This window comes from Micropterus dolomieu, linkage group LG12 (assembly GCF_021292245.1).
Source record: "Micropterus dolomieu isolate WLL.071019.BEF.003 ecotype Adirondacks linkage group LG12, ASM2129224v1, whole genome shotgun sequence".
Taxonomy (NCBI): domain Eukaryota; kingdom Metazoa; phylum Chordata; class Actinopteri; order Centrarchiformes; family Centrarchidae; genus Micropterus; species Micropterus dolomieu.
This window is the reverse complement of record NC_060161.1, coordinates 15,481,674-15,506,171: the sequence shown is the minus strand read 5'-3', so window position 1 is coordinate 15,506,171 and position 24,498 is coordinate 15,481,674. Positions and strand designations below refer to the sequence as shown.

Sequence of the window (24,498 nt, the reverse complement as noted above, 5' to 3'; positions counted from 1 at the left end):
AAATGAGAAAAAATTAAAATCACTGAAACAATTAAGCACACACAATCATATGTATAGCACTAGCTTTCATTTCTTTACAGTTTAAACGTCAATGTTTTCATCAATTAAAAGTAAGCTAAACAAAGCACAGCTGAGGCTGATGGGAATGTCACTGGTTGTGCAGACATTTAGTCATAAACTAATGTATTGGACAACTTGAAATTTTGACCTGATGATGGAGCTAGAGAACACCTAAGTAAGTAAGTTTCATCTGGTGGGAACGTGACTACATCTACATGTTGGATTGGCACAAACGTTAATACAGAAAGTGTTATTTGACTGGATAAGTAAACATGTGTACCTCCTCGTTTAAAAAAAGATAAAGCCAAGGGGATCATTCGGACTCATCTACAGGGAGCTGTGGATATCTGTACAAAAGTTCATTACTATTCTAGGAGTTGTTGAGATATTTCAGTCTGGTAGAAAGAATGGACCAACAGACCAGGTGCTGTATAGCCACAGTATGAAATATTTTCTAATCATAGAGAGATGTTACAGTCAATATTATTTTAGTCAATCCACTTTTGAATTTCAGTGTCATCTATTTTATGAATGCATGTATCATGTTTAAAGAAACCCGCTGATTATTCACGTATGAATAACGGGACAGAAAAATTGAATGCCTTTTTATATTCTCTAATGTTGCTTATTCCCCTTAGCACGCAGCAGCACTCAGTGCTCTGATCTTTCTATGTTTCTCGCACTATCACCTAAACTCATCTGTAACCTTACGCAGTTCCTCACGCAGGCTCATATTATCACACTTGACACACAAGACCCATTCCCCCCTAGTCTGCCACTGGGTCTCCAGTTTGACCGGCTCTTTCTATTCTTACTACCTCCGTGTTCCTTTTCTCCCACATACTACTCTTATTCTGCCTTCTGTCTATCTTTCTCACTTTCACTAATGTACAGCTCTCACTAAGTGGTCCTGCAGCAGAAACCTGGTACAGTGAGGCGGAGTGTGTGTGTGTGTGTGCACGCGCGCAAAAGCACGGCAGTGATTTTTTGTGCTCTTGTATGCCAGTGTGTGTCATGTGTCTGTGTACTTTGCTCAAATTTGTTTTGAAATGCAACTCTATCCAAACCTGAACTCCCCTAATGGGCAAAGGATTATATCATCCAGAACCGTGTGTGTGCATCTGTGCGAGTGTGTGAGAGTGAAAATGGCAAATACAATAAACACAAACACACCAACACACACTCTATAATGCTGGCCAGCAGAGCCAGGAGCAGAGTGAAGAATGGTACCTGTCAGGAGAGGAGGAGACAGGAGAGAGGAGAGATAACGAGAGACTCAGAGAGGGGGAGGAGGAGTAGAGAAACGATAGAAAGATTAGGGATACATGAAAGAAGTCTAATCGAAATGAGGGAAGGTAGGAGGGATTGATGAGAGGAGGTGGTGAGGCGATATGAAGGTGTAGAGGGAGAGCAGGGAGAGACACCAGACAGGATGATGAAGAGCAAGAGAGAGCGAGAAAGAAAGGGATGGACAGACGAACCGGGAGGGAGGAGAGACCGAGCCAAACAGACAAGAGCAATAGACATCTGCAGCCCCACAGGCAATACAAGGAGGTTCTCCACCTCCAAGTGAGAAACACACACTGTGTGTGTGTGTGTGTGTTTTATGAGTGTGGAGGGGAGTGAATACGTGCCTGTAATTGCAAATGGAAAGTGACAGAGTAAGTTAGGTAAAGGGGAAAGACAGAACAACTTGTCCTCCTTATATTGACTAGCTCATGTTGCAATGTAGCTGAGTAAGAAGGAAAAAGGGAGGAAAACAGAAAAAAGGATTGCAAGTTAAATGCAGAGGAAAGGAGGCATTTGAGTGTCGGAAAACTTGTTCCAGCTGTGTACAAGTCATTGACAGTTTCAGCACTTTTAATAATGACACTAGACTGCCTCCTAAAGATTAGACTATTTTATTGTGATCAAACAAATAGAGCCGAAACCAATAAGTTAACAGTCAGAAAATGTAATGGCAACAATATTGATCAATCAATAGTTGAGGTAACTTCCTCTGAGCAAAAAATAACTTTCAGCTTCTCAAATGTGAATGTGTGTGTGATTTTTTTAGTCTTCTTTGAAGGTAAACTACATATTTTCATATTATGAACTGTTGGTCAGACAAAACAAGACATTTTACAGGGATGGTGCAGCATTTTGGAAATCAATCAACATAAAAAAAAAATTTTTAATTTGCTTTCTTGCCAAGAGTTTAGAACATCAATGCCACTCTCATATTAGTTGATGCAGCAAAACCAAAAGCAGGTAGGCTTAGCACAAAGACTGGAAGCAGAGGTTAGCCTGGCTCTGTCCAAAAGTAACTATATCACATCAACACCTCTAAAGCTCACTATTTAAGTAGCTCTATCTTGTTTTATAATTCATACAAAAATTGGTGTAAAAGAAGTGTAAAATAAGAAGTTGCGGTTTTAAGGGAGGTTTTGTCCCAGACTATTTCTTGGCTGGGGTCTCTTACTTCCTGGAGTTTCTGCTGGTTGCCTGGCAATGACAAGACCTAAGACACAGAAGATCTCTCAGCAGGACAGTGAAGAAGCGCATTCCCCAAAAATGTCGAACTATTGCTTTAATGATATCATCATAGGATTTAGGAACTTCTTATAGACCGTGTTCACTATTTGCTAAAATTTTATAGACCAAGCCCCCCCCCCCGGTAAAGTGAAGCATTTGTAAAATTTGTGAAAATGTTTGTTGACTTGATAATGTAATACTTACAAACACACACAGAAAGGTTTACTGTATGCTTGTAATTGTCAGAGAAAACATTAAAGCATCGCCTGTAGGCATCTGTTCATGTATGTTTCGTTTTTCTTCAGCAAATATACCCTCAAGCAAAAATAATAAGTAGCTTCAGAAATGACTTTTACCGTCTGGCAAAAAGTTTCAGCTTTTACACTGTTCAGGTGATATAATTACACTGTGGAGTGTACAGGAGCACCACAGTGTGACCAGGAGGATGATGATGGGAAAAGGACTGGCAGGTGTGCATTAGCCGACGGGTGCAGAATACATGACTGCATGTTACAGAACAGAAGATGAAAAAACAAAAATCCTTTCCCTGTCTGTTCTGCGGTAGCTCACCACTCTGCTGCGTACGTTTGCGTACGTTTTCAAGGTTCCCTCACCAGGCTGACCTTTTCTTTCAATTTAGCATTTCCCTCTTCCAGTGAACTGATCTGCACTTCACCGCACTCATCCATTATAAACAGAGATCACTGAGCATGAGCATAATTACACAATTGAATATTTCAATTGAAAGTGGACACTATTCTAATCAAATTGTACTAATGGGGCCAGTGATAGATCTTTGGAAAGTAGCTTCCATTTACATTTTAAAACACCTCACAAAATGAAGACAATTTGTAGAACTACAATCATCTTAGCTTTAAGAGTCCTCTGCAAAATGAACTCAGGGCCTCTATATGTTAGACAATCAACTCACAATACATTCCAAGTACGAAACACTAGAAGAAATCATCCTGACAATACTTGTACCCACCACTATTCTGCAACTCCTGCTGCTCTTTTGTGATTCACATACATTTAAAAGGTCTATGTACACATACGTAGACGCCGGCCTCTTTCAATACAGTTTTACATTTTTGTCTAAAAACCGATAACCCTACCTGGCGTCTGTTACTTTCTCATTCTGCAAGCTGCACATGTCCCTGTCTGTGATAACTGTCTTTACTGCAGCAAGCAGTGTGGCAAACATCTACTGTCACCAATTATATTCCCCAGCTACTGTACATACAAACTTCATGGCTGCATGATAGATGAGAGCCACAGGAGTGTTCTCTGACCTCAAACTTTCTCAACAGACTAATCAAATCAGCATTAATGCTGAGCAAAACTCAAGAGACTAAGGATATTTTTACACCCCTTCATTTTACTCAAGGTCCTTTAAACTGTGAACTAAGTCCATGGATTTTGGCAAATCTGGTGAATTTGCACTGGAGGCTCAGCAAGTACTGTGATGATTATACTCAGTTGCACATCTGGCATTAACATTAAGCTATAAAACAGTTAGGTTTTTCATCATTTTAGGAAATATATTTTGACAAGTCACACCGTCTCCCGAGTTGCTTTTGATGTCGACTGCAAATGAAGTGGGAGCCAATGAGCCTGTAAGTCTGGGCTTTTCTTTCAGTTTTAATCAATTCAGAGACATCCTGTACAAATACCCTGATTTCTTAATTCAGGACATGGCACCCCTAAAAAGGCAAGTAATGAGAATTAATAAGCTTAGAAAAGTAAGCAATCACATTAATGCTAATCATTTTTATGCAAATGCTTTGATGATGAAACGCTAAAACGTTGTCGTTGTTTGTCTTTTTCATGGTCGGGTGGGGCAGCATGCTTGATAAATACAGTCCTGTAAAGTTCCTTAATGTTTTATACATTCCTTGGCCTGGAAATTAAGTCCTCTGACGAGCACAATCTTTCACCCACAGCTCTGAGCTTCAAAGATATGGCTTTTGCAGTGCTGTGGATATGTGGGAGAGCATGGTCATTATATATACCTTGGTTACTCTGCTTACTGTCAGTGCAGTGTGCAGCTTGTCCACTTTATATCTATATCTGACTTGCACACTCCTGCCTTATCGACAAGTCAACGGTGTGAGCAGCAATTGTCAAGCTAACAGGATACTACAGAGGGCATAGCAGGACCTGCAGGCACATTAAGACGACATTTGCTTGTGCAGTGAAGCCCGCCAAGTCTTAATTGAATTGATAGAGAGTATGGGGAGAGGATAGGGGAGGTTGGGGGAGAGGAACTGATGAGGAAAACAAGATAGGGGGAAAGAATATAAGAGAGGGGACCCGAGAAGGAAAATTGAGAGCGAGAGAACAGAATAAAAAGAGAGAGAAGGAGGAGGCAAAGTGATGGAAAATCCATGGAAGCATGTCTACAGCAAGAGAGAGCAAATCAAGAAAGATGGCTGGGGAATAAATGTGTGTAAAGCAGCTATGGAAAAAGAAAGGTGAAGAAAGAAAAAGCAACAGGGTGGCCTAATAAAGAAGGAGAATGCAAAGTGGAGAACAAAATAATTACAGAGTGAGGGTGAACACGGTGAAAGAGGGATGAATCTATTAGTAAGCTGTGATGGTAAATAATGAAGGGAGGAAAACAAAGGAATTAATGAAAGATACTGAAAAACTAAAAGGCAGGATGGAGGTGAATTTAGGCAGAGAAAACAAATTGTTGACTGTAGAATTGGCAATAGAGCTCACTTTCCATGACTAGGATTAATGTGCCCTTCAAGAAATCTACCCAAAACTAGCCTACTGCAGTTTCTACCCAAAATTAACATGGAGTAGGACAATACAAAACTCAGTATCAGTGCTGAATAAAACTCTCCCGCTGAAATAAAAGGGGAAGTTAAAAGTACCTGGTAAGTGAGTGAGTAAAACTGCCTAATACAGAATATGTACAAGTTGCCAGATTAGGAGGAGTAAAATTGTCCAGATAAGGAAAGGGCAAAACTATAAAAGTTGAGGTGGAAGGTGAATACAGACAGCACAGAACAGTGCATGAAAGCGAAGAAAGAGGGACAGCTTAGCAGAGGCGCGAGAGATGCTAATGGAGGAATGAAGACTGGGAAAACATACAAGTGTTATCTTATGCAAAGCAAATGTGCAGCATGGGTTCACCTGAGGCACATCAAGTGCCTCAGATGTTTTATTTTCATGTCTCACCTTAATGAGGTCTCCTAGTATTTTGTTGGCTTCAGCATAGGCTTTCTTCACCTCCTTGAACTTATTTCCCAGCCCCATACTGTGAGCCTGCAATGGACCACAGTGAAAAACAAATAACAGCATGAATGAGCAGAGTAAAAATTATCTTTTTTTTTTTACTCCTTTTATGGAAAAAGTCAAGGCATTCTGGGCAATTCAATGTCAAACTGCGATATAAAGGCTATAATTTGTGTAGTGACACCCACAGCTTTTAAATTCATGACGAAGAGGCTTGTCTAGCCAAGGCCAGAAGGGCCAATACGATATCCCACTGTAAACTGTAATTTGGTACATAGTGCATTTGTTTAACACTCTAATATAAACAGGTCACAGCTGGGGTCCAGTAGTATCCACATATTTTTTCCAGTGGGTGCACAGCCCTGTAGATTCAAATTCACTTTCACATTGTCCCTTTTCACAGACTGTGCACAGCGTGAACACTATAGACTAGTGGTTGTACTTAGTGTTTCATACAGCATGAACAAACAGCAAAATGAGTTATTCAAGAAACATTTTTAGTCCGTTTCTAAAATGATGCCTCTGATGACTGCACGTCCTCGTTTCGTTTTAGTCCCATTTCTTGCATCTGCAGTAGCTTTTAACACACAAACATGTCCAAAAAGTGTATTGGTAGAAAAAATGTTATTTAACAATATTGTTCTATTTTACACTTTTTTCAGAAGTATTTGATCGTAAGGTCTATTTTTCTGCAGAATATTATGTTTTTAAAATTTAGACTGTACATGAAAAGTTGGACAACAGTCAGCTAAATTAAAATGTCAATTACGGTTAAACAAGTGCACAAACACTTCATTGGTGCATCGAGGTGGAGATTCAGGAAGCAATAGAGTACCAATGAGCTAATCCTGTCTTTACATCCTTTCAGATGCACCGACCAACTCTAACACTCCATCCTAACGTGCTAAAAATGTGGCAAAGAGGTTTGTGAAATGCATTTAAACTTATTTAGCTTTTCAAAATTAATCATTTACACGAAACACAACAAAAAATGCCTGGAATGGCTCACAGTACCTGGAAGTGAAGGTTGGTGTACTGTCCTCCGGGTATCTCGTTCTCATAGACATCCGCGTTGCCAGATTTCATGGTGGCAGTGCAGTCGAATGGAGCATACAGGCCTCTGGCTACTTCCCAATATTCACTGTAGTCAAACACCTTCTCCAGAGCAATGCCTGCAACAGAGCAGAGCAAAATTTCATCAAATCAACACGCACCATTTTAATGAGACTTGTCAGCACTCCTCTACAACCGTTTGAAACTGTGCTTGCTATTAGTCTTAAGATGAATGACGGCAATGACATGTAATAATATTTGTGTTTTCAGAATATGGGGAGAATAACTAATGAGAAATAAAAAGCCATCCAAGTTGACTTATTAATCATTTGAAATGGATTTTTTGTAATAATATGCTGTATTGACTGAGATTAATGCATACAGAGATGACTAATTGCCAATTCAGATTTCTTTAAAGCCAAAATCTATAACTTTCTGATAATTTGTGCACTCTGTATTGAAAAGAGAGAACTGATATGGCACTCAAATATAGTGTAATTGTTGTGGAAGCTTATGAGGCAATCTGCAGTTTACCTGAAATAGTCATCTCAGAAATTGTGCCACCTAGCAAATGGTTACAGCACTGGGCTTATACGGTTGATTTGGATGTATGGAAATGTAAAACATGATGTGAAACACAGTTTTAACATTGTGCCAAGTTAAAAAAACAAGACATAAAGTACTTTGTCCACAAGAACAAGTCCAACCTAACCATAGGTAGATATAGATGTGTCTCCAACCATAGAACAGTGTGCTGCGGTTTTATGCTTTACTGTACCAGTACTCATTCTCAAACTAGTCAGCTGGGGAAATCAAAATGTCAGAGATATTTCTCCTGTATTTAATCTGCCAGGGGCAGACAACTCCTAAAAATTGAGACAATTTTTGGACTTAAAATGGTTTACAGGCCACCAAAGCATTAATAAGGATGGACTTCACATAAAGTAAAGTCTACTATTTGCCTGCAAGTGTGCTTGAAAATTCCCTCCACATTTACATCTTGCCTTTGCCACATCAGAGCTGCTCATTAAATCCCTGTGATATTTTGTGATCCTTTAAAAAAATAAAACAACCCATCTGTTACTCATATTCATGATATTCTGCTGGAGCCAGTTAAGGTGTGCTAAAGCTGATTACATTAAAAAGGAAAAATCCTCTTTAATACCATGACAGGAATGGCAGTACACTGAGGTTTTGGCTAATGATGACAAAAATCAGCCATTTTAATGAGACAAACTTAGCTTTTTACATCCACAACAACTGAGTGGCAAGCTTGAATTTGTATGATTCAAAGCAAGTACGTACTCCAAAAAGTGTTTGTGTGCTTCCACTGTGATCTTGGCGGGGAAATTGAGCTACTGTGAAATTAATGTGAAATTAATGTGCATGTGGTTGCTCCTCAAATTCTGCTGCCTGCCAAGCCAGTCAGTAATTTGGTCCATTTCCTTCTCTGTTTGAGAACACTGTTTTTGTAGCTTTTCATTTATGCTTCAATTATGAAATTATGGTCTCAATTTACAAGGGGAAGTGATGGCACGTTCGGCAGCCACTGTTGTGTCCCTCCATGTACTCATGGCTTTGAGGTAGTGGACAAAACAAGTATTTGTTTTTACCAAAATGAAATAGCAGTAACGGAATTCTCCCAGCTGACAACTGAAAGAGCTCTTCCTTACACAAAACTGTGGGTACATCGCACACTACTCTGCTGTACTAAAGCTAAAGGAGTGTTAAATAAAACGGCCATGTCCGATTCTTTTGTGATGGATTGTTAAATACTGATGTAAAATAAAGGTTCTTTAAAGAGGACATACTGTAGCTCTGATTGAATCTGACAACAAAACTGTTTAACTCTACTGTGGCTGTGCTGGAAATATCTCAAACACTTAACACTGTCCACATTTGGCCTGATAAGGTAATGAACACAAATACATCTCATTTGGCACACATAAGCAGGGGGTACACCATCATTGTATTTTAGGGTGGTTTTACTTTAACTGCAGCCAATTTGCAGATATTCTTTGTTGAATTTAAAGCCACACTGGCATGATAAGGATTCACACACATTATAGGAACGGTTTGACATTTTGGGTGTCTTTATGCTAAGCTAAGCTACAAGACTGGCATTGATCACAGCTAACTTTTGACAACAAAGAATTAAAAAAATTGACAAACTGTTCCTTGAGTATTCTTCCTTATGTGTATACTGGAAAAACTGCTGGCTTCAGCTGAAGGACGGTACCTAAAAGCATATCACAGAGCAAGAACGCTTATTCAACCAGCTTTAATTGTGAGGCCAGTGCCTTTGTAAAGGGTAGCGGTTGTAGTATCTTTGTCAGTGGTAGAAAGTAACTAAATACATTTACTCAAATACAGTGCTTAAGTACAATCTTGCAATACTTGTACTTTAAGTACATGCATTTTATGCAACTGTATACTTCTACTTTACATTTCATATGGAACTGTTGTACATTTTCTCTACTACATTTATCTGACAGCTGTAGTTACTAGATACTTTTCAGAAAAAGAATGTGTAAAAATATAACACATTGTTCAAGATTAAACCAGTGGTTCCCAACCGGTGACCTCTAACCGTTGTGACCTCTAACAGAACAGCAGTGTCTGACTGAGGCCATTTCCTTTCCTACCCTATTAACCATCTCATGACCCATCAAATTTATCTGGTGACCCTTTGGAGGTGCCCAACCCCTAGCTACAGCTACAACAGTAAAGTTCTGCTGACACAATGATGCATCAGTATTAACAATCTAAAAATGTATGTAATGTAAGTATAGTAATATGTATCAGTCACAGGGACATTTAACTACAGAACAAGTTACTTTTAGTACATTTTGCTGATAAAACATCTTTTAGTTACATTTTAAATGTAGTAGTATATTTAAAATTGTTGTACTGGCATTTTTACTAGGAAAAAAAGGGTCGGAGTACTTTCAATCACTGATCCTTATCAACCAACATGTACTTTAGAGTGGAGTTGGAGTCCAATGAAAGCAGGAAGTTCATTTGATTTAATTAACTTATTAGCTGGCAGTAACATCTTTCTAAACCAACACGAATGTTGTGTTTTATCTACACCATATTCTGCTACTCTGACAATCCAACTTGCTTTGTGGGATTAAAAGGTTTACACTGTATCCTATAAATATGGACAACAGCTACAAATGTTGAGGATTCTGATGTTTGGTAAATACAGCATTGTTTTATTCTGGACTGCTGGTTACACTCCCAAAATCATCAATCACTGCACCACTATACCATGTGTATGTAGACCACAGACATTTAGACAAGCACATGCATGTACATACATCAGTCATTTAGATGGCTGCTTGGCAGAGACAAAGTGCCATCAATATACAACTCATTAGCAGCGCGCACACACACACACACACTAATGCAGGAGACAAACAGAGAGACACACACATTTTCATTTATAAACACAAATTCACTACACCAACACAGACACATGCAGTTTGTGGTTGATGGGACGAAGAGAGTTAACCAAGACTTGAAGATGAAGACAGATGACACACGAGAAGATTCCGGGAGAAAAGTAGGGAAAATTGAATGCAGACAGATGAAAGGGAGAGATAAGTGAGGTTAACAAGGAGCTAAGTCAGTTAGCTCACATGACACGGTCTGGGTTCAGTGCTTTGAGTACCTTCATATAATATCTATGCTTTGCGTGGTGTGTGTACATGGTCTATGGTGTGTTTGATGCTCGTCAGAAGGCTGCGCTGTTGTGGCAGCTGGAAATTTCCTCAATTAAATCCATGCATGATGCATGAGAAAAGGCAGTAAATGCGGTGTCAAATAAAAACAAGGACCACTTTAATGTGTGTCATCATTTAACTGCATGAGGGTTTGTGAATATGTATGACTTAAAATGCATGGGGGTGTGTGTGCACACTGAGGCTGACTATAAAAATAAACTGACAGCTTAAAAGACAAATGAATTAACCAGAGAAGCACTGCTTTTGCCATTCCTTCAGGACAAAGAGTTATGGTGGGAGATAACGGGGGAGTGGAAAGGACAGAGCAAAGAGAGAGAGGGAATTTGAGGGATTGAAATAGCCATGTAAAGTGCTGTTAATTGCTTTGTCACTGAGTGAGGGGGAGGGAAGAGGAGGAGGATGGAGAGACAATGTGAAAGCAGTGGGGGTGATAGGAAAAGGCATGAGAGCAGAGAGAGGGAGGGAGATAGAGGAGGCAGAGCACACTGCCCAGCACTGATTACTGCTTTGTAACAGAGATGGGAGAAAGAGGGGAGGGAGTGAACGAAAAGCAGTAAACAGACTAAGGTCAGGAAGGTATAGAAGTATCCAAGGCAGTGCTCCGCTTGATTACAAAAGTAGTGAAGAAGGCAAACGAAGATGGAAGGCACAAGGAGAGGCAGAGATAAAAAGAACAGACTAGCACAAGGTGACCGGTATAAAAGAATGTGGTGAGTAAGGAGGAGTTTGTCTGCATGTGTATTCATTTTGCTTGTACCAGGGTCACACTAGGATAGAGTATGCACACGTGTGTGTTCGCGAGAGTGAGTGTATTTGGGAGACATCCTGCATCCCAATCGTAGTCTCAAGTGAAATAAATTCAAATTCCATGAATAAACTGACACACTTGAAAACGGCTCGCTCTTGAGTAACGACCTTGTCTCTCTCTTTCTCTCTCTCTACTTTTTCTGGGTACTGTATGCACACAAATTGATATTCTGTCACTAAACTAGACTGTCTAAATGATGGGAGAGTTTCTCTACCTCTGATACTTGATGCTGTAATATGTCATGTTTCCTACAGTGGATAGAAAAAGTCCACACACCCCTGTTAAAATGCCAGGTTCTTATGATGTAAAATAAATCAAGTCAGAACTTTTTTCACTTTTTAATGTGACCTATAATGTGAACAATTCAATAGAAAAACAAACTGAAATCTTCGAGGGGGAAAATGAAAAATAAAAACCTTACAATAACCTGCTTGCATAAGTGTGCACACCCTCTTATAACTCCGGTTAACTAGAAGCCATTACACACCTGCCATCATTTAAAGTGACTCTGATTAATCACAAATAAAGTTCAGCTGTTCTAGTAGGATTTTCCTGATATTTTCTTAGTTGCATCTCCGAGCAAAAGCCATGGTCCGCAGAGAGCTTTCAAAGCATCAGAGAGATCTCATTGTTGAAAGACATAAGTCAGGAGACGGGTACAAAAGAATTTCCAAAGCATTAGATATACCATGGAACACAGTGAAGACAGTCATCATCAAGTGGAGAAAATATGGCACAACTGTGACTTTACCAAGAACTGGACGTCCCTCCAAAATTGATGAAGATGAAAAGAAAATTGGTCAGGGAGGCTTCCAAGAGGCCTACAGCAACATTAAAGGAACTGCAGGAATTTCTTGCAAGTACTGGCTGTGTGGTACATGTGACAACTATCTCCTGTATTCTTCATATGAATGGGCTATAGGGCAGGGTGGCAAGACGGAAGCCTTTTCTTACAAAGAAAAACATCCAAGCACGGCTGAGGTTCGCAAAAACAAACATGAAGTCCCCCAAAAGCATGTTGGAAAATGTGTTATGGTCTGATGAAACCAAGGTAGAACTTTTTGGCCCCAATTCCAAAAGGTATGTTTGGCGCAAAAACAACACTGTACATCACCCAAGGAACAGCATACCCACAGTGAAGCATGGTGGTGGCAGCATGATGCTTCGGGGATGTTTTTCTTCAGCTGGAACCGGGGCCTTAGTCAGGGTGGAGGGAATTATGAACAGTTCCAAATACCAGGCAGTTTTGACACAAAACCTTCAGGCGTCGGTTAAAAAGCTGAAGATGAAGAGAAAGTTCACCTTTCAGCACGACAACGACCCAAAGCACACATCCAAATCCACAAAAGCATGGCTTCACCAGAAGAAGATTAATGTTTTGGAATGGCCCAGCCAGAGCTCAGACCTGAATCCAATTGAACATCTGTGTGGTGATCTGAAGAGGGCTGTGCACAGGCGATGTCCTCGTAATCTGACAGATTTGGAGCGCTTTTGCAAAGAAGAGTGGGCAAATATTGCCACGTCAAGATGTGCCATGCTAATAGACTCCTACCCAAAAAGACTGACTGCTGTAATAAAATCAAAAGGTGCTTCAACAAAGTATTAGTCTAAGGGTGTGCACACTTATGCAACCAGGTTATTTGAGGGTTTTTATTTTTCATTTTTCCCCCTCGAAGATTTCAGTTTGTTTTTCTATTGAATTGTTCACATTATAGGTCACATTAAAAGGTGGAAAAAGTTCTGACATGATTTATCTTTGTCTTATTATTTTACATCATAAGAACCTGGCATTTTAACAGGGTGTGTACACTTTTTCTATCCACTGTACATTGCCCATAACTATATTTGCCAGCTCCAGAGAATAGCTGTGAACTTGAAGTCACATCATACTCAAAACATGACATGACTTAATGGCTCTGTTGTGGTGCTGCTTTATGAACTATTACAGAATATGCTTCCTCTTCTAAGGCTGATTTCTCCCTGTATGGACTTAAGGTGCTGCAAAACAAAACTAAGCTGACCCAGAAATGCAAGGAGCATTGCCTTTTTTGAAAGACCCACCAGCTGAAAATCGTGTTTTGCTAACCAGCAGCCTGTTGCACCAGCTGTAAGTTCAAACCTAGTTATGATGTAAATTATTACCAAGTTGTGATTTATGCATTAGTAAAATAAATGCGGTTGCACCACAAAGATAAGTAAAATCTTAATAGTTAAACATGCCCCAGGGAAGGTGTAAATCATAAAATGTCACAGAATTATACTCTTACTATTGAATATCCTATTATACTCAATAGTAAAACTGCTGTTTTTCTGCCCCACAGCATCATTTTTCCACTAATTGCATGCCATTTTGCAACACAGTAATCCAGTAGAGACCTAATTTATTGATATATTTCAATATCGATCTAGCTTACTACTACGATGCCCAGTGGCTAGAGAGCTAATGTGTACTGTAACCATGATGATGGAACTCTAACTTTGAGCGCTGATTTGCCACTTGACTTTAAGTCCAAACTATCGATGTGATTATAAACTAACTAGTAGTTGGTGGTAGTTATTAAGACTCTAGTGTCAACTTTACACACAAACCTAAGGAGAGACCTTACACAGAGCTGGTGCAACCCAGTGCAGTAGTTTCTCACTTCTCACCTCGCTGCTGTGATGAAGAAGTGTCATCTAGGGTGTGTCAGGGCACTGCGACATCACTGGTTGTACCACGCCTTTCAGCCTGGTATTAAGTTACTATTTAAAGGGTTTAAATGTTTTAAGGTGGAATTGTCTTCCAAGATACACAGATTGTTTTTAAGCGAAAACATGTATTGTAAGATCTATGTGAAATAGTACAATTTGCAAGTAGCCTCCATGATTTTTACAAACAGCACTACATGCACGTTTGCCAACAAGAAAAGCACGCTCACTTCCACAGTGGGTTGACAGGATCTGCAGAACTAACTTCAGACCACATGGCATGGTTTCTATGATATTGTATAAAAAAAAATGCTGTAAAGAGAATGTGGGCATGCATCGCCCTCGCTGTGACGCAGAGGTCCACGAGCCCGGACACTAATCCGAGGTGGGAGGGGCTCTGGCTTTTTCACAGCCTATGAACATTGGACAACAGCAAAGCCAAAGTCGAATGACCATATTATAAATCTATCCCTCCACTTATCAGTTGACCTCCTGAGAAGATGGAATAAAGCAGCGCTGGTCCCGAGGGTGGAGAAGCAGGCTTGTGACTGAAAGATCTGACAGAACGTGGGTGGGGAAAGCAAATGAGTAACCAACAGCCATGTCAAGGATGCCTTGGGAAAAGCTGTTAACCCATAAATGCTTCATGGAGAGCTGCTCACTGGTCACAGTAGAAATGTGTGTCTGTGCAGGTTTAAATTTTTAGCAGGTTATGATGAATACAAGACCACAAATTCATTGAAACCAGTATTTTTTTAATGCATATTGTTAGCAGAAGGTTTCTGAACTGTTTCCATTTTATCAAGAATATTCAGATTTTATTGACTACACCAGCATATAGCATTCACCTTACATCCTCTTCTTTTGGTTTGCACCGTCACTTTCACAGCATCCATGCATTGCTATTATAATGGTATAAAAGTGTAACTCCTGCATGGACTATCCTCCCTCCTTGTCACATTCCTTGAGCCAGTTTGTGGCACCGTCTTCCTCTTATAATTGGCTGTTTATGTTATCACTGAGCAGAATGTGTTAGTCTTTCTGACTCAGGGCCATAATTAGAGATGTGCTCTGACATTTATTGATCCCTCCCTCATGTAAAGCAGGAGACACAGAAAGACACAAATAATCTGAGTAAGACTGGTGATCTAGGAGATGTTCTGTCTCGTTAAACCACTATTGATTTTGCTAAATGAAACTGATGAGAATAATGAACTAACATTTAGTGTTACTACCGCTCTTCCACCAAAATTGCATCTAATACAAATCCTTTCCTCATGTTGACAGGCTGGTGATCATGTCACTTACCGGTATCAAGCTTGGTGCCCTTGGCGCAGGCCACCATGGCTCCCATGCTGGGCTGAGACGTCATCCCGGCCATTGAGTCGACCTAGAGAGTGACAATGAATGTGAACACTGTTGACTAAAAGCCACAATCATTGTAAAAGTGCGTTACGTGGGTCAAGAACTTAGTGATGGATTTTATATACATGGAGCAAAAGGTGTTGTGTGCAAATCTGTGTGCACATATGTCCAAAATGTTTGCATGTGTGTTTAACATAATAATAATAATAATAATAATAATAATAATAAGGAAGAAAGCAGCAAGCGTCCCTGCTCCATCATGTGTATTTCAGCATGCTTCATCTTGTGTTCCTGTGTGTACATTTTTGTTACTTGGCAGATTGAGAAAACATACTTTAACCAAGTAAACCAACAGAACCAATACAAATAAATGTTTTTATGGGGTTTGTCTGATCCATGGTGGACAGTCAGTGGTTTCTTTCATAAGGTCTTACAAGGAACTGAGCAGCAGATCGGTCCAAAACTGCAAATAGCAGCCGATTGTATTAATGAAACTGCCCATGCTGGCAGCATGCATCCCTGAACACACTAAGGATGTTTTCAGACCAAATCCGGTGTTGCGTCGATTAGCTGCAGGGTTATGTGGTGGTGTAGGCGTGCTTATTTGTGCTTTAGAACTTAACCCCTGTGAAACAATCAATATTAGAACGTTTTATTTCTCCGACTGACTGACTTTCTCGCTGGCGCTCCCTCTCCTCAAACTATGTTGCTCGACCACCACTGTCTTTGTCTCTCAAACAAATGAACACCAGCCAAAGGAGGCTTCTTGGTACGCTATTTTTCAGTATAGACCAAGCAAGGACATAACTGGGAGAGTATCATGGTTTGGTCCATGAACTCTACATGGTTTCAGTGATAATTCAGGCTGACTGCGGAGCACTTGAATGTTGAATGCGCACGGCCCAGGACCGGAGGGCTCTGCATTGGGCGATTACAACTGCTCAGAAGATCACTGGTACCCATCTCCCGAGCATCAGCGATAAGGTGAGGTGCCTACGCAGAGCCCAAAGGATACTAAAGGACATTACCCACCCCAGCCACAGCCTGTTCACCCTGCTGCCTTCTGGAAAGAGATATAGAAGTTTCAGCTGCCACCCCACCAGACAGCAGAGCAGTCCCCCTCCGCCCCCTACCTTGTATTGGCCGCCGCACCATGACAGTGGGTTGGGTTTCTCTAAAAGCTGTTTGTGTTTCTACTTTTCTGCTGCAGCTTAAACCACTACTCCAATTCAAAATGAAAGGGAGGACCTACGTTTTCTCAGCAACTGGTAGAAAATATTTGTTCATGCTGTAAGGATAACTTGTAGGTGGACCTAAACCTCTAAATAATTATTTCAGTTGAATGTATGTAGTGGTGTAATTTATGTTTTATATAAACAAAACTGATGAGAAAATGCAGTACATGGACTGGACCTTATCTGCAACATGGGGGTTCTGTAGAACAAAATGATGAATACTCACAGCAACATCCACCACGTCAGCTCCAGCCTCAGCGCAGGCCAACATGGCGGCTACACCGGCTCCAGCTGTGTCGTGTGTGTGCACATGGATGGGTACATCTGGGAAACGGTCCCTCAAAGCGCTGATCAGAAGTTTGCTGGCCTCTGGCTTCAGCAGGCCGGCCATATCCTGGTAATACAGGGATTTCCCAAATTGTTACACATATATTAAATATTTTACACTTGTGTATTTTCTATTTTACATTATTTTAACATCTCACTCTTTGGCCTGGAATCCTGCACAGGGTATCGATGATCACAGGAGTAGACCTTAAACCAGATGCCTTAATCCTGTTTTAAGTGGCTCTATGCAACACATCTACATTTGGAGTCCTGGACTAAGTTAAACAAGACTGATTTCAACCACCTGCCTTAGTCCCCATTAGTGAGAAAGTGCGCACACACCTCTGGCCTGAGGCTGCTCATGAAAGCTGGAACAGACCACAAAGGGTTGATAATTTGGTGGAATTGGATGAGTAAAAACAGCCAAATTAATGGAGGCAGAAAGAACATGTTGACAAACAAAAACACAATCCTTTGTGTGATTAGGACTTGGATAGCACTACTGACCAGTAAAACTCTCTAATGAACAATTGCGCCTTCACTGATAAAGAGCATTTATCTGGAGTTAAAACTGCTGAGGTTAAATGAAGCCATTTAGTCCTAGAGTAAAATCTTCTTTCTGGAAATAACTTAGTTTCAAGTGTACAAAAATGTTACTAAAAGCTACTAAATATGTACTGGAAAAGTATCACTTAGATCAGTAAAATTATGACAAAAGTTGAGACAGACACACTTGTGAGGATCATTATAATGTATAAATCTTAAATGACATTAACAGAAATTCACAGACAGGGCTTAGATGCTTAGTTGCGCTCTCTTTGGTGATCATTGCACTCCATGACGTTATAATGCATGCTCATTTCCTCTTTTCAAAGTTAACCTCATTAGCTGTGCAAGCCTTTTATGAGATTGCCACTGCTGTGTGTGATGGTTCACACTGCGGTAGAGCGGTAGTTTATCGTGTAGTGTAAAATAAGTGAAAAACTCAGTAGTGTAAGCAGCTTGCTTACTTACTTACTTACTTAAATAATAGTAATTACAACAGGAATTCCATTAGCAAATTAAAACGTTTTACCTGACGGTGGTGCTTCTCCTTAGATTAAACCAACTGAATACAAGAAAGCTTGCATCCAAATGCTACTCAGAGTCTACACCGCTGTGTCAGACCGGCAAAAGTTTACCTGGTGCTTAGTGCTGGAGTGTGTATACAAGTACAAAATACCAGCAGGTTTTATGTTTTTCTGATGGCACATTGGCAGCAATTTCCACACAGATGCAAACAATAGGTGCCAGAATCTTTAGATTATCGCAGGGACGGAAAATGCTGGCTCAAGTTGCTGTAAACACTTAAAAACAGTAGAGCCTATTTTTATTTCCTCACCTTGATACATAGGATGTGGGTTCCGGCTTTGACAAGCTCGTCAGCAAGTTTCACATAGTAGTCCAGGGAATACTTCTGCCTCATTGGGTCAGAGACGTCACCTGTGTACGAGATGGCAGCTTCCACTACGCCACCTGCTGCCCCTGCAGCCTCCATGCCCAGCAGCATGTTTGGCAGGTAGTTCAGGGAATCGAACACCCGGAAGATGTCCATGCCATTCTCCTTGGCCACCTCGCAGAACCTGGGGGCGGGGTGGAGGGAAAGGAAAACGATGTTTGTCAGCAACACATAAGAATCCTATTCATACATTTATTTTAAATCCACAGACAGAAGTGGGTTAGGGAGACTGTCAAGACTTTACACTGCACGATGATCACACAATCACTCTCACAAATATGGTATAATGAGTTTGTCTTCATGCACAGTGTATTCTAGATAATAGCATGCATCCGGGTTGGGATAAGCCGTTTATATCCATTTCCATATCGCCACTTATAATTATCGCTGTACCTGTGTTGATACAATATCCTCACCATTTCCATGAGAAGTGAGCTTACACCGCCTGCAGGAAACAACAATAACTGGAGAGAAATGTATACCCGCCTCATTATCCAACCTGCTAGTGGTAAATCCGTCCTGTTATTGCCTTGGCCCTGGTACCTTAATCAGGTTTTTCATAACTGGGGTGAGTGCTTACTGTAGCTGTGTTACTGTGAATTCAATATTTACACACACTAAGAGCTTTTGTTTTGGCAAATAAACAGAGACACTTAATGTTGTGCCATTAGAGGATTACCAGTCCAACGTCTGCATGCCCAGTATTTATTTAGCACGACAATGCATAAAAGCGCTGTCTAGTGGATGCTGTCTGGCACCAAATCAGAAACACTGTCCTACATATCTGACTCAGAGCTGATGTAATCGTAATTCATGCGAATCAGAAACAAAACACCTTCTTTAAAGTGACAAGACGATCTGGTTAGCATTCATTTGACCCTTTCAGATCTTTAAACATTTGACATCCCTCCCGCTGCAGAGCGTACTGTACTGTGACATGCACTTTAAATCAAGCAAATGAAATGAAATTACACTTTGATTTGATTTAGTTAATGAAGACGCTTAGGCCACTTGGCTGTGGGCTGCCGCACTGAAAACACTGAGGTGAGAGTGTGATGGAGTGAAGCGGGGAGGGAAACAGATCAAAGCCATTAATCACAATCATGTGCAAATTTTCAATGGCACTCCCCCCAATGGGACTCTGAAAGTGAGAGGGAGGAGAGGGTGATGAAGAGCAGTCAGGACAGAAAGAGAGAGTTAAAAAGCAGGAAAGAAGTGTGTAATGCAGAAAGATGAATGGAGGCATGAAAAAAAGGGAGTCATAAGAGTGGGGATAAATAATGACTATATGATAGAAGCGAGGGAGAAAAACGCGGAGGATAGGGGAGGCCTGCGTGTGTGTGATTCAAATGGAAGGAGGGAGAAGGGGACAGCTGCATTAGTCATAAAACCACTACACATTTATTTGCGGTGAAGGGGATTAACAATGTGCATGTGGTGTGTGTGTGTGTGTCCGTCCTTGTCTGTGTTTGTGCATGGAACTGCATGCAGGTGTGTGTATGCGTACATGAGTCATCGACGTCATCGAGGTAGCCTGTGAAACCATTTGGAAAAGTGGCATGTGTATGCATGTGTGTAGGCACAGGAGTATTTATGGCCCTAAATTCATTGCAGGGCACATCTGTATCGATGTGTGTACCTCACTGAGCGTGGTAGGAGGCAATGGGGAAAGAAATCCACCAAATTGACCTGATTAAAAGTGTGTGTTAGTTGTGTGGTTTGCGGGTAGCTACTGTACAGTATATCAAGTTTAGAATGTGGGTGAAATGTTCAAAGGTAAATGTATTATTTTGTAATAATAAACATGTCAAAAATAATACAAAATACATAAATTATACAAGTGAGCTTAAAGCAAAAGCTTGTTCTCAACTGAGCACCTCCGTCTGCTGAGAAAAGCCAAAAGATGTGGCTGAAAGCTTTGGAAACAGCAAGTTATACATCTGTTATCCAAGTTATCCAAAAGGTCTTCAAAATGGAAAACAATGTGCATATTTATAGTACGAATCTGGGTGTTCCAGCTGTTAGCTCTTAAATACTTGATTAATAACTGAATTCAAGTATTAAAAATAGAAGGAAAAAGTGTGTGTGAGCGTGACTCACTTAAAAACAGCATTGTCAGGGTAGTTTGTGTAGCCCACAGCATTGGCCCCTCTCAGCAGCATCTGGAACGGGACGTTTGGGATCAAAGCTCTCAGCTCCTGGAGTCTCTTCCATGGACACTCTGACAGGAAGCGCATGGCCACATCAAAGGTAGCACCTACACACTCACACACACACGGAGTAGAAGTTTATTTCAGCTGTCATCTCAAGTCTCATCTGTCATCCAACTTTGATTTCAATTTTAGATTCACAAACTAATATTTCAAACTTATCACATTACACAAAAACGCACACATAGCTGGCACAAATATAATGCACACTAATGGATGTTCAAACAGAATATCGGATGATACTTGCACATTCATTGTTCGTTCTAACGCTTCCATCATTTCATTCTAAAGTCACTTTAAAATCTATGAAATGTTTCAGTGGAAGAAGCGAGAAAAAAAAATAAAATAAAAAAAAGATAGCCATCTCTCATTTCCCTTTCTGTGGGAGTAGATTAGTGAATCTCATGCCCGTTTATCATATCAGCCAGAAATATTGAAGCCTCCAGTGGTTTTCTGCTGATCCAACACTGCCATCATTAAATTTCATTTTCTGAGCACTTGTACATTTGGACACGGAGAGAATACAAAGCACAAGTGCTTGTTCCCTACTCTTAGAGGAGCAGGAATGCCCTGGAAAAACCCTCCCACCCCCGATTTAGCCTGTGTCAGCATCTCTTAAAACTACTGGCTTGGAGCAGAGATGACTCCAAGCAATCCTGTCTGATGTTAAACATATTGGTATTAATGTTTTATAGCACGTGAGATTTCAAAACATGATGCTAAGTGAGAATTCACTCAAATAATTTGATAAAAGTTATGAACACTGACAGCTGGTCCCGCATATCAGAACATTAGGCAAGGGCACCGCTATAGCCTGCCTCTTTTTGGGAAAGACAGGCAGCCTCCAATCTGTCATGAAGATGAGCTGAAATAAATCTGAGAGAATGAACGAAACAACCCTGTTATGCACCGCCCACGACTGCCAACATTTCTTAATGTTTAAAGAAAGTATATATTACTTTTTTGGGACAAATTGTCTCCTGGAATATGGGCACACTAGGTAAGAGTAATCGTTACAAAACTCAATATTAAAACCATTTGTTTAGTCTCATTATTGGCAGACTCTTTACTCTCTTAATTTCCCCTGGTGGGAAAATAAAGTTCTGTAAAATAAACTTATGCCTCATACTCTTGAGCCAATAAAAGAATAATGAATAAAAATGATTCATATCTATGATTTGAATAAACACACACATCTCGCAGCAATTTTCTCTCAGCATTTTTGCTTAAGTGAGCAATTATGGCCCTGATGCATCTGACAGGTTATTGTGCCAAATCAATTTTTATGTCATCTGTGATTCCACTTTATTGGTCTGGATTGGTTGATTTGCCTTTGTGCTGGTCAAACTTCCATGCTTGTATGTCTACTGCTTGTACCAAGAAACGGCTCACATTCCTTATGCACATGCAGAAGCACTCGGAAACACTGAATATACAACTGCAGGGCAGAACAAGAGGCGCACACCAACATGATACGTACAGTACTGTTAATTAAGAATCTGCCACTTTACCATCTGATAAATTTGCCAATTGTGAAAAAGATATGGGAAACCATATATACATACACATTACGTGACCCAATTCACATTACTGTATCTTCCGTGGTATAGGGAGGAACGCTATATCAGGAAGAGACTTAATCCTCAAAGGGCTTTCACAGGCTTAATCTCTTCAATGATTCATTCTGCCTCTAAGCAGCTGAAACATGTGAAAGCAATATTCCCTATCCAAGATCCCTCTGTGTCCCTACGTAAGAATCTTTTTTTTACAATGTGTCATGGTGACAGCGTTCAGTACTCACATGGTCATCTCCCTTAGGTGATATATTTTGATTGTGAGTGATTGGAGCACAGCAGAGTGTAATATTCTCCATGTCTGATCACTTGTTAATAAAAGTGCATTGTATAGGAACCTACTATCAAGAGAGGCACGGTAGTTATTCCTCCCATGGTCTTTTACTGATTTATGAGGAACCGTTTCAGGGTATAGTTAAAAGCCGTCACTGTGGGACAGTGTGTGCTAGAGCTGAACTTTTTACTGCAGCATGGTAGTCTAATTTGTGTTTCACAACCTAAATCAATATCAGGCGAGAGCATGGCTGGCAACTTGCGAATCTGGGAACTTTTCAAGTTTTCAAAGCTGAGTGAATAAAGGATGTTTAAGTGGGGATGGGAAACAAACTGTCTGATATTCACACATTATCCTGACCGGTCAGCAGTCTCTCTTTAAAGAGGCTCTCCAATGATTTTACACTTCCACGAAGCACAAACATAATATTTGAAAGATGAGGGCATTAAGCAAGCATGAACGGTTTAAGGAACGAGTATATTGAGTTGCATTACTGGAAGCGTAGGATCCAGTGTTTTTAGCTAAAAGTCTGGATATCCTGACCTCTGCTGCTTTTGAGCAGGAATTCAAACTTAATTTATATTGTATACATAGTGCTTTACAGAAAGAATGAAAGGCGGATATAGAAAACAAGGTAAAATAAGACAACAATCAATAAAACAAGAAAAAGCCAAATAAAAGAAATTTTATTTTGTGAAGTACACACTGGCTTGACTTCTTCTAGACTGTAGAAGTTACCAAACTTTAAAATGAAATGGTCTATTAATAATAAAATATTAGATTTTACTTTAATCTCACTCTATAAAGGTCATATGTCATACTCAGCTACCGAACTTCAGCAAATGAATCCCAATGTGGAAAGTCTAACTGCTAAAAAAATAAGTGATAGAGAATACTTTGTAAGTAACAGCAAAAACAGCATATCGGAATGAACTTTTATTGTCATGAGAAAATATATAAATGTCAAAAGGCTTGGTGGCAGATTCATTACTCTGTTTTCTAAATGCTTTGTTGTTCTTACCTAACTGGTCAAATTAACGTCAACATATTAATATGCACAGGGAGCATTTTATTATACTGTAATCTAGTAAAGTCGCAGGAAGCTTTCAGAGAGATATCGCTCTCTAGAATTTATTCTGCCTTCAAGTGTTTAAATAATTATGAGAAAGTACTATGCTGTTTTCTCTGACTGATAATCGTATCATGCTGGAATTACCGACGCCTCAAGAGGATCCACTAGCATAACATTTCTCTACGATGATTCACACGCTCTCCACTTTTCTTAACTAAGAAAGACAATCTTTTGCTGCTCAGCTCATAATGTCAGCCCATTATAGAATCATTATGTCAGGAGGCTTTTAAACTTCTCCAACTCCTGTTTTACATTTGATTTCAATGATGTACTTTGTCGTTCTATAAATGGGAGAGAGACGAGCATATATTCACTTCCGCTGACTTCTTTATGAAGACTATTTAAACTTTCATTGCTTTCAGAGCTTTCATTGACACAGGATTTCAAAACTCGTCTCCCACAGCAATTCAAACATTAGTGTTTTATGAGAGCGCTTAGAAGGAAGACACAAAGTAAGATGCATTCATTTTTCCTCTTGCAGTTTTATTATAACTGGATTTAGAGTTCAGGGCCCAGTTATTCTACAGAGTTTACACAGAGCTTTTGCTGCAGCAAATGCCCAAATTAAGAGTGTTGACTGTATTGTAATTATGTGCTGTACTGAAAAATAGTCAGTTGAAGCCTTAAAAATGAAGGGAATATTATTTGCTCTTACTAAAAATTGTTTAAAAAGGACATGTTCACTGTTTTAGCCCAAACCTTATTAAATGTTTGTTTATAATAATTCATATTAAAGCCTAATATAGCCCCACTGCTACTTCTCTG

The 24,498-nt window shown here is 40.0% G+C and overlaps 1 protein-coding gene across 5 annotated transcripts in view; it reads right to left on the bottom strand.

The window, feature by feature from the left end:
* pcxb (pyruvate carboxylase b) overlaps positions 1-24,498 on the bottom strand; it is a 326,653-nt gene that overhangs the window by 28,689 nt on the left and 273,466 nt on the right. For 4 of the 5 annotated variants that reach the window (XM_046063778.1, XM_046063780.1, XM_046063779.1 and 1 more), the window contains exons 16-21: positions 20,644-20,800; positions 18,427-18,667; positions 16,945-17,112; positions 15,427-15,508; positions 6,835-6,992; positions 5,764-5,850 (exon numbers count right to left, since the gene is read on the bottom strand). In XM_046063778.1, coding sequence (XP_045919734.1) covers positions 5,764-5,850; positions 6,835-6,992; positions 15,427-15,508; positions 16,945-17,112; positions 18,427-18,667; positions 20,644-20,800 — 893 coding nt within the window. Of the gene's footprint in view, positions 1-1,945; positions 2,561-5,763; positions 5,851-6,834; positions 6,993-15,426; positions 15,509-16,944; positions 17,113-18,426; positions 18,668-20,643; positions 20,801-24,498 lie in introns of those variants that run through there. The other variant, XM_046063782.1, reaches the window with a different exon arrangement.